The sequence below is a fragment of the Protopterus annectens genome, chromosome 2.part0 (assembly GCF_019279795.1).
Source record: "Protopterus annectens isolate FY-2018-M chromosome 2.part0, PAN1.0, whole genome shotgun sequence".
NCBI lineage: Eukaryota > Metazoa > Chordata > Ceratodontiformes > Protopteridae > Protopterus > Protopterus annectens.
In genome coordinates, this window is record NC_056728.1 from 66,098,016 (window position 1) to 66,112,545 (window position 14,530).

At 42.6% G+C, this 14,530-nt stretch overlaps 1 protein-coding gene across 1 annotated transcript in view; it reads right to left on the reverse strand.

Moving 5' to 3' along the window:
• The window catches only part of MGA (MAX dimerization protein MGA), a 2,673,741-nt gene that overhangs the window by 2,185,004 nt on the left and 474,207 nt on the right, over positions 1-14,530 (reverse strand). Inside the window, exon 4 of the mRNA XM_044060555.1 lies at positions 12,589-12,696. Within this exon, the coding sequence (XP_043916490.1) occupies positions 12,589-12,696 (108 nt within the window). The remainder of the gene's footprint in view (positions 1-12,588; positions 12,697-14,530) is intronic.

Sequence of the window (14,530 nt, forward strand, 5' to 3'; positions counted from 1 at the left end):
AAGAAAATAGGACGTTCCGTATTGTAATGAGCTGAAATGGCAGAAGCATGGATCTTTATTGATGAGAAGGATATGCCTTTGTCCAGCATCTCAGTTAGGTATTGCAAAATCTGAGGAATATTAGGAACAAGCGGTTCAAGTCCTTGTACCTGGTTCCAAGCACAGAATCTCTTCCATTTTTCTGCATAAGATTTCCCGGTGCTGGGCCTCCTGGCTTCCAAAATGACATCCATAACTGCTTTAGAGAGATGTGCTCTTAGTGGCTATATTATTCGCCATGCAGCCAGATTTAAGGTTCTGAGTTGGCTGTGCAAGATCTGATTGTTTTGTTGGGTCAGCAGATGAGGGATTTGAGGTAAAGTCCAGGCTGGCCCTTGAGACAAGGTCTTTAGGATTGGGTAACAGTGCTGGCATGGCCAGTCTGGGGCAATCAGAATCATTTTTGGTTTCTCTTGTCTGACTTTTAGGAGTACCTTGGGCAGTAGAGGCAGTGGTGGATAGGCATAAACTGTTAGGCTTTTCCAGCTGGTTGATAGAGCATACACCTTTCATGCTTGTGAGGGATAAGTCCTTGTGCAGAATCTCTGTAGTTGGCAGTTGTAAGGGGAGGCAAATAGATCTATGTCTGGGCATCCCCCATTTCTTTGTTATGCTGAAGACTTGTGGATCTAGTTTCCACTCATGAGGGACCATGAGGTTTCTGCTTAGTTCGTCTGCCAGAGTATTTTTCTTTCCTGGCAGGAATTGTGCCTGCACATGTACTTGATAGGCCAGTGCTGTGTTCCACAAAGTCATGGCTTGCCTGCAGAGGGGGTAGGAATGTGTGCCCCCTTGCTTGTTTATGTACCACATGCCTGTAGTATTGTCCGTCTTTAGTAATAGTTGTCCTGGAAGTAGTAAATCCTTGAAGGCTGTCAGGGCATTCTGTGCAGCTAGAATCTCTTTTTGATTGATATGAAGATGCATTTGGTCTGTGGGCCACATGCCCTGTATACATTTTCCCGCCATGTGTGCTCCCCAGGCATAATCTGATGCATCTGTTGTTAGTGTCTGCCTGGCTGTGGGTAAAGTGAAAGGCTGTCCCTTGTTGTTGTGACAGGCCAGTGCCCACTATCGAAACTCTTGTTGCAGGCAGGGAATGAGAGTAATTATTGTTTCCAGGCTGTGGCAATGTTGAGTCCAAACACTTTTTAGATGCCATTGTAGTTTCCTCATATGCAGACTTGCATATGGAATTAGCAGGATGCAGGATGCCATGAAACCTAAAGCCTGCAGAATTTTTCTTGCAGGCAACTGGGTCTTTGTTGCCATCATCTGAAAGTAATGAGTCAGTTGCCTTTGTCTGGCGTGAGATAAGCCATCTGGGCATTTGTATTTAAGCTTGCACCCAGGAATATTATCTCTTGAGAGGGCACTAGTTTTGATTTATTTTCATTTACTGTGTACCCTAGGCAAGTAAGTAATCTTTTTACAAACGCCAGATGCTTTAGAAGAATGTCCTTGTTGTCTGCTTGAATAAAGCAGTAGTCCAAGTAAGGATATATTTGAATTCCTTTTTGTCTGCAAAATGCAATTACTGGTGCCAGGCATTTTGTGAAGACCCTGGGCGCAGTAGATAAGCCAAAGAGCAGTGCAGAGAATTGGTAATGCATTGAGCCAGCTACGAATCTCAGGTATCTTCTGCAAGACTGTCTGATTGGGACATGCAGGTATGCCTCTGAGGTCCAAAGTACTAGCCAAGCCTTTTTGCCCAGCATGGGTAAAAGTTGCTGCAGTGCCAACATTTTGAATTTTGGAACATCCAGGAAGGTATTTAGAGTAGAGGTCCAGTAGTGGTTGCAAGCTTTGTCCTTTCTGGGTACCAAGAAAACTCTTGAGTAAAATCCTTATCCCTGCTCTTGCTGTGGTACTTTTTTAATAGCCCTCATGTCCATGAGAGCAGAAATTTGTTTTTGTGCCTCTGCCCATTGACTGTGTGGCAGGTCTGGCATACCTTTTGGCCTTGGCAGGGTGTGAAAGTGGAACCTGTAACCCTGGGAAACAATATTCAGTACCCATTTGTCTTTGGTAATTATGTGCCAAGTTTGTGAGAAAAGTGCTAGTTTTCCCCCTAAGGGTGCTGCCAAAAGGTAAGTGCTTGGCATTGGTAGAGGGAAGTCATTGGGACCGTTTCCCTCTGACTTTGGGGGCTGAGTTACCCCATTGCTTAGGTCTGTATGTGCCTTGTGGCTGAGATCTGCCTCTTGGGCATCTGTATCTGCTTCTTTGTGGCCTGTCTGACACTGGAAAGGACCAATTTTTTGAAGGCCAGTTCCTGCTAAATCTGGGTGGCGGAACCTGTAAGAAATACTTTACTGTCTGCATTGATTTTGCTTTATCCTCCATTTTCTTTAATACTTTGTTTGGTGTTAAGGCAGAAGAGGTATCATGCTGTAATGGAGCATCCAACAATTTTGCTTTAACATGTTACATTTAACATGTAAACTTTGTTCTTTTAACCAAGCATGCCTTTGAATAACAGAACCTGTAACTGTGGCTCTGCAAGAAGCCTCTAAAGAATCAAAACCACATTGCAACGTATGCTTTCCCACTTGTTCAGCTGCATGCAATAAATCCTGCATTTCCTTATTTTCAGGACATTCCGAGCTTGTAAGCATTGTCTGTTTGAGCAAAGACATTAGATATTGTTGATATTTAAGCATGTGAAATTGGCAATTTAAAGCCCTTATAGCTGAAGTAGCAGAGGTGTAAACTTTTTTCCCCCATCTGTCCAGTGCTCTAGAATCACTATCAGAAGGAACAGGATTTTTTGCAGTGGAAGCCTTGACCCCTTTGGGACCCTGAGAAATTGTTTCTGGGTCAGCAACAGGGTTTTTATAAAGAAATTTATGTGAATCTGGAACCCTGTAATACCTATCTGGCTTAACTGGTGCAGGGGGTAAAGAATCAGGAGACAAACTGGATTCAGAAAAAACATCATCAACAATATCTAGTACAGGGGGAATGGCAAGGGGCCTGTGCTGAGGCAGTAAAAGAAAATCTCTGAGCCTTTTCTTGGATTCTGAATAATCCTGGCTCTCCCAATGGAAATGCTCCCTCATGGTGTGCAGGGTTTCCCCAAAAGAGTAATCCTCAAGAGGAGAGGCTGAAGGGATAGATTCTTCAGAGTCAGAATCCTCATAGGGAGGAAGAGAAAGTACAGTTTTGTACCTACCATAAATGTAGATGTTCGAAGATCCACATTGCTGCAGTCCTTACACTTGGGTAGTCCGCTGTCCTCGGTCGGCCCGAATATCAAAGTATAAGGCTGACGTCGGTCAAGGCGCATTTGACTGACATCAGGACGTCAGGGTACAAATGCGCATGACCGACGTCATATCCTCAGTCTTTTCTTGCCCCAGATGTCAGAAGACCCTAAAAGTAAAGGTCAAAACCAAAAGACAGCAAACAACCAACCCACCACCCTTGCACTAACTATATGTACAATATATATATAATATACACAATATGTACAACCCAACCCACACAACCACCTCTAACTACAGAGGGGAAGGAGGGAGGGTAAATTGGACTGCAGCAATGTGGATCTTCGAACATCTACATTTATGGTAGGTACAAAACTGTACTATGTTCTTCATCTCACATTGCTGCAGTCCTTACACTTGGGTAGAATCCCAAAGCAGAGGTAAGGGAGGATGGCTAACTACAAGGAAGCAGGAGCTGCTAGGATGCCCTGCAAAACAGCAGTGGCAAAACCAGCCCTGGATTTAGAGTAAAGTGGCAGGTGATAATGCCTAGAGAAAGTATGCACTGAACTCCAAGTAGCTGCTTCCAAAATATCCTTGGTTGCCACTCCCTCAAAAGCTGTTGAAGTGGCAGTAGCCCTAGTGGAATGAGGCCTAATCCCAGCTGGAATCTCCTTGCCATGATGGGAATAACAGAAAGCAATGCAAAACCCAATCCACTTAGAAATAGTTTGTTTTGACACAGGCTTGCCCTGAGAACTCAAAGCAAAAGAAACAAACAACTGCTGAGACTGCCTGAACCCTTTAGTTCTGTCCAAATAATAACGCAACTGCCTGTGTACATCTAAAGTGTGCAAAATCTTTTCCCCTTTATTTTGGGGATTTGCATAAAAGCTAGGCAAATGAATAGTTTGGTTTAAAGCCACACTAGAAACCACCTTAGGCATAAAGGAAGGATTAGTACGTAATGATACCCTATCCTTATGGAAAATCAAGAAAGGCTCAACCGCCATAAGGGCCTGCAATTCAGAAACCCTTCTTGCAGAGGTAATTGCCAACAAAAAAGCAGTCTTCCATGATAAATATTTCAACTCAGAAGTAGCTGCAGGCTCAAAAGGTTGTAGAGTGAGTTTCTCCAACACAAAATTGAGATCCCAAGCAGGAGTAGGAGCTCTTCGTGGGGGTCTTAAATTCTTTGCCCCTCTAAGAAATTGCTTGAACAAAGGATGAGAAAACAATGGTGGAACACAATCATAGTGAGCCGAAATTGCTGCAGCATGAACCTTAATAGAAGAGAAAGACAAACCTTTGTCCAGTAACTCAGTAAGATATTGAAGAGCCACACTTAAATTAGGCTCAGAAACATCAAAATCTTTTGCTGCACTCCAAAATAAAAATCTCTTCCATTTATCTGCGTACACTTTCCTTGTACTAGGCCTTCTAGCTTCCAAAATCACATTCAAAACTTGTTGTGGAAGTTGAGACCCTCTATGGTTCAAAACAGAATATGCCAGGCCGTTAGGTGAAGAGAGTGCAGTTTGATATTCAGCAAATGGCTGTCCTCCTGTGACAACAGGTGTGGAATCGAAGGCAAAGGCCATGGAGGCTTCCGTACCAGACTTCTCAGTAATGGGTACCAGTGCTGTCGAGGCCAATCTGGAGCTATTAAAATCATCCTTGGCTTGTCCTGTCTGACCTTTAGAAGTACCTTTGGGAGGAGAGGCAGAGGAGGAAAGGCATACACATGAAGATTGCTCCAATTGAAAGAAAGAGCATCCACTTTCCAAGCTGTGGGATGAAACCTTTTTGTGCAAAACTTTGGCAGCTGATGGTTTAGTGGAGAAGCGAACAGATCTATGTCTGGAGTTCCCCATGACACTGTCAATTTCTGAAATACATGAGGATCCAATTTCCACTCGTGGGGATCCATAATTCGTCTGCTCAACACATCTGCTAAGGAGTTCTGTGCTCCTGGCAGAAACCTTGCCTGAAGATTGAGCTGTAAACTGAGAGCAGTCTCCCACAAAATCATTGCTTGCCTGCATAGAGGATAGGAATGCGTTCCCCCTTGCTTGTTGATGTACCACATGACAGTTCTGTTGTCTGTTAGAATCAACACTTGCCCTGGAAGAAGTAAATCCTTGAAAGCTATTAATGCAAACTGGACTGCTAACATCTCCTTCAGTTTGATATGTAGATGTTGTAGTCTGGCAGGCCACTTGTCTTGTATCCACTTTCCATTTACATGAGCTCCCCAAGCTTTGTCTGAGGCATCTGTCGTTAAAATCTGACTCGCCTCTGGCCGGGTCACAGAGAGTCCCTTGTTTAGGTGACATTCCTGAGCCCACCACAAAAATTCCTTTTGAATGCAAGGTATTATTTGAATGACAGTGTCTAGATCCTGGCAGTGCTGTGTCCATACATTTTTGAGATACCATTGCAGCTTCCTCATATGCAGTTTGGCATTGGGAAGCACCAGAATACAAGATGCCATGAACCCTAAGGCTTGAAGGACTGTCCTTGCAGTCAGCCCGGACTGATGAGATAGCTGATGGAAGTAAAGGGATAGACTCTTTTGTTTGTCCGGGGTTAAAAAGGCCATCTGGGATGCTGTATAGAGTCTCACACCCAGAATGCACATGTCCTGAGAGGGTACTAGACTGGACTTTATTTCGTTCACAGAATACCCCAGGCATCTTAGCACTGCTATCACATATTCCAAATGATGAAGAAGCTGTTCCCTTCCTTGAGCCAGAATCAGGCAGTCGTCCAAATAAGGATAGATCTGTATTCCTTTTTGCCTGAAGAAAGCTATCACTGGAGCCAGAACTTTCGTGAACACTCTGGGCACAGTAGATAAGCCAAAGGGCAATGCAGAGAACTGATAGTGAGAAGTCTCAGCTCGAAAACGCAGATACTTCCTGCAACTTAGTCTGATAGGAACATGAAGGTAAGCCTCCTTGAGATCCAAAGTTACCATCCAATGATCTTTGCCCAGCAGAGATAAAAGCTGCTGTAACGTCAACATTTTGAACTTGGGAATGTCCAGATAAGTATTGAGGGTAGATAAATCCAAAATTGGTCTCCACGTGTTCCCCTTCTTTGGTACTAGGAACAGGCATGAATAAAATCCTAGGCCCACTTCTGGCATAGGGACCGGCTGTATGGCCCCTATTTGGAGTAACAGAGAAACTTGCTTGTGAGCCTCTATTCTTTGTTGAGGAGGAACGTCTGGCATGCCTTTGAAAGGAGGCAAGGTATGGAAATAAAACCTGTAACCGTGGTGTATGATATCCAATACCCATCTGTCTTGGGTAATTAAACTCCAATTTTCTTTGAAAAGTGCCAACCTTCCTCCCAAAGGTGCTGCCAGGCGGGAATGCTCTGGCAGCTGAAAAGGTAGGTCATTGGGTCTGTTTACGAAAGGACTGACCCCTGCCCTCACCCGAAGACTGTGCAGGAGAACTCCCTGTTCTAGGCCTGAAAGAGCCCTGAGGCTCTGCCCCTACCACGTCTAGATCTACCCCTAGACTGGGAATCATAAGAAGGATACGTCCACCCCTTAGTAGGCCAATTTCTACTAAACTTTGGAGGCTGGACCTGCAAAAAATCTTTAACAGTCTGCATAGACTTAGCCTTGTCTTCCATTTTCTTCAAAACTGCCTCAACAGGAGGACCAAACAACACGTCAGATTGTAAAGGAGCATCTAAAATCCTTGTTTTAACATGTTCAGACAAATTTTGATCCCTTAGCCAGGCGTGCCTGCGAAGAACTGACCCAGTGGCAGCCACCCTAGACGAGGCCTGTACAGCATCAAAACCACATTGCAAAGAATGCTTACCCACCTGTTCAGAAACATGTACTAAATCTTGCAACTCTTTACAATCAATACCTACTGCCAGAGCATCAACCTTAGACTTCAATTGTGAAAGGAGATAGTTTTGGTATTTCAACATGTGAAACTGGCAATTCAAAGCCCTCATAGCAAGAGTGGAAGAAGTATAAACTTTCTTTCCCCATCTATCCAAGGCCCTAGCCTCTTTGTCTGCAGGAACCGGATTCTTAACAACAGAAGCCTTAACACCTTTAGGCCCCTGGCTAACAGTTTCTGGGTCTGCCCTAGGACTCTTAAAAAGATACTTATGAGCTTCAGGCACCCTGTAATACCTATCCGGCTTAACAGGGGCAGGAGGCAAAGAATCAGGATTAAGAGAAGCCTCTGTAAAAACATCTTCTACTACATCCAAAACAGGAGGTATAGCCAAAGGCCTATGCTGGGGTAAAAACAAAAATTCCCTAAGCCTTTTCCTGGAATCAGAGAAGTCCTGACCTTCCCACTTAAAATGCTCCCTCATGGAATGAAGAGTTTCTGAAAAAGAAAAATCCTCAGGAGGAGAAGCAGAAGGAGTAGAATCATCCACATCAGAATCCGAATAAGGAGAGTACTCCTGTAAGTCTTCAGCCGAAGACTCTGACACATCTGAAGCCTGCTCAAAACCACCCAGCTCAGGCTCCACCCTAGGCCTCTTATCAGGAGGGGGCATAGAACCCTAATCAAAGTGATCAAATCTTCTGCCATTTTAAGCATATGCTTCTTGGGCACAGTTCCTGAAGAGCTAGGGGTAACACCAACTGAAGCTAAACCTGGCCTGCCCCTGGGAGAAGCCTTAGAAACAGAGGGAGAGGGCCTAGCCACCCTAGGAAGGGAGGGGAGTATAGTAACCTGAGAAGCCCCCTCAGCCTGACTTGCCTCCTGAGAGGCCACATCTTGCAATACTAAAGTCTCACCCTGGGAACACAAAGAAACCTCCGGTGGAGCCACCGGCTCCACCGACACCTCTAAAGAACCGGCGTCCGGTACAGACGGTTCTTCCAGCCTAGGCTTAACTGCTTTGTCCTTGCGCTTCTTCGAAGAAGCGGGCGTCATAGCATCCGACGGCATTTTATAATTGCACCGCTTCCCAAAGACTAACCTTGCACAATCCAACCTCCTCTTTATAGTGCGTTTATTAAATCTAGCACAAGAGTGACAGCCAACAATGCCGTGCTCAGGCCCTAAGCAAGGAATACACAAAGTATGATAATCTCTATGCGGTATCTGTTTCCCACAAGAAATGCAATTATTGACTTTTTCTGACATCCGGTAAATCACTGAGGCAAGAAAAAACTAAAATATTCCCCAACGGGGTACTTAGCCAACTTTGAACTCGGTCTGAAACTTCGAAATCGAAAAATCTCAGAACGCCAACCGGCACTTGCAATGCTGCTTCTGCATTGGACCATGCGGCAAAAAAGACTGAGGATATGACGTCGGTCATGCGCATTTGTACCCTGACGTCCTGATGTCAGTCAAATGCGCCTTGACCGACGTCAGCCTTATACTTTGATATTCGGGCCGACCGAGGACAGCGGACTACCCAAGTGTAAGGACTGCAGCAATGTGAGATGAAGAACATTATCCCTGTTCTGAAAAGGAATCAGAGGAAATAGAAACCTGGTCAGAGGAATCATAGTATCTTGCCTAGGCTTTTTATCAGGAGGGGGATGGGAACCCTGATCAGAGTAATTAGGTCCTCAGCCATTTTAAGCATCGGTTTCTTTGGCATGGATGACTGTCCAGGTGAATGCTGTACTTGTTTCTTTGTCTTTATAGGTGTTTTAGACTTTGCCTTGGCTGCTGAAGTAGTCTTGATAGTAAGCTGTGTAGGTCTGAAAACACCCTCAGAAGCCGATGCCTGCTCAGAGGCTCCAGACCCATCTGAGGGAACAGTTTCCGTAGGCCCAATACCTTGAGTTTCCAGAGGCCTAGTTGTCTCCACATGGGAGTCGGAGGTGGCCTGTGGCTCTGAGGTAGCGGGTGTTAGGGGCTGCGAAAGTGCGCCTCACTGAGAACCGACGATCCCACGACTGGCCTAGAAGAGGCGTCATTGGTTTTGGACCTCGGATGCCTATCCTTTTCTTTGTCCTTGCACTTTTTATGAATTCCGGTCATCGGTTGTGCCGATGGCATTATATAGTGAAACCTTCGGCCAAAGTAATGTACAGCAAAATCGAACCGACACCTAACAGTGCTTTGGTTGAATCTAGCGCAACACCGACAACTAGCAACGTCGTGGTCGGGGCCTAGGCAAGGAATACAGTAAGAATAAAAATCCTTATGAGGTATTTGCTTCCCACAAGAAATACAATTGTTAACTTTTACTGACATAGGTCTGGTGCAAGAAAAAGTTTCCCCAAAGGGGGACTTAGCTTTAATGAAGACTTCGGATCTGAAATTCAATTTTGAAAATCTCAGGAGTCGGCCGACTGGCACTTGAAAACTGCTTTTGCTTTGGGCACCGCGCGGCAAGAAAGACTTTAGAAAATGGCGTCGGCTGCATCTTTTATACCCCTGGCGCACTGGTGTCAGGGAAGAGGTGACAGCAACCAATGCCGGACCAGGACTTTGGAATTCAGGCCGACTGCGGGTAGCCTGCCAGCAGGGAAACCCAAGTGTAATGACTGCAACAGTGAAACATGATGAACATCTGCAAATCTTTAAGTCATGGCAAGAAAGGCTCGAATGTCACACTGATGGAGGAAGGGATGTGAATTTCACATGTATACCAATAACACTCTTTTACAACATAATAAACCACTCCCTTGCCTGATAAAAAGTGTGTGTGTGTGTGTGTGTGTGTGTGTGTGTGTATGTGTGTGTATATATATATATATATATATATATATATATATATATATATATATATATACACACACACACACACACACATATATATATATATATATATATATATGTAGAGAGAGAGAGAGTTAGAAAGGTTGCGAGGAAACTATTATTCTGCTATTTTTGTTTTACTTGGATCGCTTGTCTGTGTACTTAAAGCTTTTTCTACTGTAGACAGACTGCCTACCCTGTTTGGATTACTTTCGAATACTTAGCAATTATGTACAATATTTCAAATTATATATTATTTATTTATTTTACTTAGAATGAGTTTAAGTTTGCTACTTCTACTATCATTATGTGATCTGACTAAAATAACAGTGATTGACTAGATATATATGGACTGAAAATCATCCAGACAGAGAAGTTTCTTACACTGTTTTGTCTTTGGACCCACTACACTTGTTTAGTGGGTTGTTTGAGACTTCAGGGACACCACGGAGATTACTTGTTTTTTAACAATAAAAATAAAAACAAAAACCTTTTAACTAAGGATGATATTACACAAGCTGGTAAACCTTCACAAGTCTTTCAGGAATATTCAAAGAAGGGACTAACTTCTGTGCTTTGGATTTGGCTCCTTGTTTTCCATCTTCCAAATTTTCCTCCAATCAGCTCCCCTGGACCATTGTTTATAACTGCCTTTTAAATAACTGACCTGTTAAATATAATGTATTAGAACAAGACGACTTGTCCATCTACCTACTCAAATGAATAAACTACTTGAAACTTCAACAAAGCAACTTTACTCCTCCCACAGGGAGGGTATCGAGAGAGAGAGGAGAGAGTCTCCTAGATCTGCTAGTTGAAGTGATTTTATCTGGACTAATTCTTTGTACTCTTGTTTCCAGTTCCCAGTAACTAGCACACCCAATGTCTCCTTTAATAAGTCTTTCTTTCAAATTCAGTTTACTGAAATCCATCTGACTGATACATAGATTAGGTGGCAAAGCACCAACTGCATTCTTCTGACATTAACCATTAGTCCCTCCCACTGCAGCACCCTGGGAGGGTATCTCTGCAGCAATCTTTTTGAAGTTCCCACAGCAGCCTCCTCAGCTAATTCACAAGGTGGCTTCACCGACAACACTTCCCATTCCCCCCCAAGCCCATCAGTACCACATAATGCTCCACATCAACTAGAAAAGGAATACGGTCATGTCCTATACTCTTATGCAGCTCCTAGCCAACAACTCCAGTTAAAATTACACACCTAGCCTGGCATAAGCTGCATTTGCACACAGTACACCTTGCCATTTACGTTCTTTTCCCATACACACTACCATCACCATTTCCTTTCCTTGCTGACTACAAATGGTGTATTACTACCAACCAACACCAGCAGGAATTGGAACGGGAATGCTCAACTCTGACAAAAAGCCACTAGCCTAGTCAATAAAGCATACACAAAAAGACATTTTAAAATTTTACTTAAATGATACAAATGGTCATCAATAAACACAAGCCACTGAACACGGACAACAATTACTCCAGCAGTGAAGTATAGTGAAGCAAAGAGAGCAGTGAAAACTAAAGAAGTTTGCTAGAAAAACTAGCTCTGTATTACTGCCTCTCGTAGCAACCAGCACAAAGCCATCACCGGCATCGCTGATGAAAAAACTCTGCACAGAGAAAAAGGACAGACTGGATGCATAAACCCAAATATTATGATTTAAACATTAGTGGCCCTCCATAAAGAACATTTGGCGATGGAGACAGAGATTACAATGGACCACCAAAAGGGCAATAACAACAGGAAACTGTACGAATCAGTCTCGGGGGGGAATCTATAAGTAGATGTAATGACCCTTTCCTCCACCAGACACTGATCAAGTTACTCAGTGAATACCATCTGCTGTTCTGAAGGACATACAAGGAGAACAAAAGAGCACAGCAGAACTAAAAGCACATATAGCAGACAGCAGAGACTGTGGGATCATGAAATGGGCTACTGGAATGAGCGGTAGAAAGGGAATCAAATAGGTCACCAAACGGATTAAGATGGGGTTCAGGACAAAGGAAGGAAGGTTAGGAGGGCAATTAGAAAGTTAAATGCACAAAGTGAAAACTAGAAAAAGTTGATATATTACTGTAATGCCAAATATACATAACTACACTGTCAGGACAATGATCAAATTTTGTATTTATTTACTTACTAAGGCTTACTACCCATTTGCCAGGAGGAGGAGCAGGAGGAATGGTCAATAAAAATTAAATGCAGTTACTCTTTGATGCCATTTATTTACACCTTCCTCAGAAAAGGAAAAGAGAGGACAGAATAACAAAGGCACGATGCAGGTTTTCACATGTGCTCAATCACTGCATGTGGCTACTGCCAGTTTATAAAAGGAGTGCCTGCACAGTGTTCAACAGTTCTACCAGAAGGTAAGCAAAAACCACCTGGAGCTTGCACTCGACCCCCCCCCCACTCCACCCAAACAACCCAATTTGGAGGAGCCAAGACAGAGTCACACCTCTGATGAAAGTAATGTTGATAGCTCCCTGACGCTGCTCCTAAGACAGCCCTTTAAATCCTGTTTGGAAAAGCTTGAAGAGCACTTTTTTACACTTTAGAAGTGACAAAGTCCATACAAAATAGGCAGAACATAAACCTTCACCTTCCTGCAGGATTGGATGTATGACTTGTCGGTGTTTTAAATACTTCAAGTTTTCCAGCAACTCTTCTTCTTGTAACCAGATCTTCTCCTGATCTGTTTCACGTTCTTCTGTTTAAAAAAAAAAATGAAGGTAAATGTTTTTGCAACAGCTGAAATATTCACTATCTTTTTATACTGGTCTAAATTCGCAACTCAGTATGTAACTCAAAGCTCATCAAGACACATCACTTGTATATATTTCAGTTACAGAGTCCTATCCTGCATAGCAGGTCCCATCAGAAGAAGAATATGTCATATATTGCAGTATTTTAAAGAAACTCAGATACCGCAAAATCAGATGACCAAGATATGGGCACTAGCACATGCAGCAGAGGGACACAACCTCCAAAAACATAAAAGTGGGTCACTGAAACTAAGAATATAGCATTGTAGCTTCCCTTAGCAACATTATTTTGGCTTGTGAACTTCCATCATGGGGATCAGCCAGACAACAAACTAAAAATAACTCTCCTGGAACAAAAAAAGAGAGTCACAGAGAAAGAAAGAAAGAGAAGTCAAAATTTAGTAAAAAGACTATTTCCTGACTTCCTGTACTTCTGTGGAAGAACACCTAACAAAAAGCAGGTACAAAGAACCACTGGAGTAAAGATAATTTGGTTGACCCTACAAAAGTAGATCTGACAGACTGGCTATTACCTGTTCCGAAGGGAAGAAAAATAATCAGATACATATAGAGCTCAGCCTGTACCTGGTCACTGCTTGATCAGTGCCCTACCCTGTACACAAATTTAAATAAATAGAAGTAACAAGAAAAAAACAAAATTAAAAAACAGCTTCCACAAAAAACTGCAATCCGCAAAACGAAGCAGCTTTTCAGGCAAAACAATAAAGCCCTGAGCAGGGCAAGCTTAGAAAATTGTGCAAAAACCACAGACGGCTCAGTGCACTTAAATTCACTTTATTCCACAGAAACAGCACACTAATGTGTTTCTAATGGAATTTTAACTTTATAATTTATTCTTTGTAGTCAAGTGTTTTAAGGAATTATTTAAAGCATGTTTTCTTTATACATATTTATTCACCAATATTGTAATATTAAATGTGGTTTAACTGTGGCAACACAGAGAGATGCAACAAGACAAGTTTATGATTTTAAATTAAATTAACCTTTTAATTAATTCATTAATCTAATCAATGTAATTAAGTGAATGGTATAAAGGTGTTAGTAGTTTGAACAGCCCACATCTGAGGAAGTGATTTTTAAAACGAAAATGTATGATGAAGCATTAATGTGCTGTGTTTCTACGGAATAAAGTGAATTTAAGTGCAATGAGCCGTCCGTGGTTTTTGCACAATTTTCTAAGCTTGCCCTGCTCAGGGCTTTATTGTTTTGCCTGAAAAGCTGCTTCGTTTTGTGGATTACAAATAAATAGAAGTAGTTAAGACAAATAGAGCACCAGGAGAATATATAAAGAAAAAAATACAGAAATGCCTATGGTATCCAGATGACCTATCGCAGCTTCAGACATCTGAAAAAGAGGTTAAAAAGTTAACAGAACGGAAAGTAATGCAATGGGATTTAAGACAGAGAATCGATCAAGAAGGAAGAACTGACTATTAACAGCAATTCCTGAAAAGCTGAAGAATGACTGTCATAGCAATTTCTAAAAAAAAAAAAAAAGGTGAAGGATCCAACTCCTTTAGACTTTAAGGTGGACTGTATAAGTAAAAAGACCAGTATTTATTCCTAGGAGCCACAAATCAAGACAGCCCACAGGGTACACACTGAATGACCACACCAAGAAGAAGCCCAGACCAATTTTTGTAAAAGTACAGTCATTTGAGCAAAAACAGGATAGCTCTGTAAGTAAACTTACCATAACAGCAGATGTTCGAACAGATGACTATTACAGTAGCCTAAGCTGGATTATACCTGCCAACG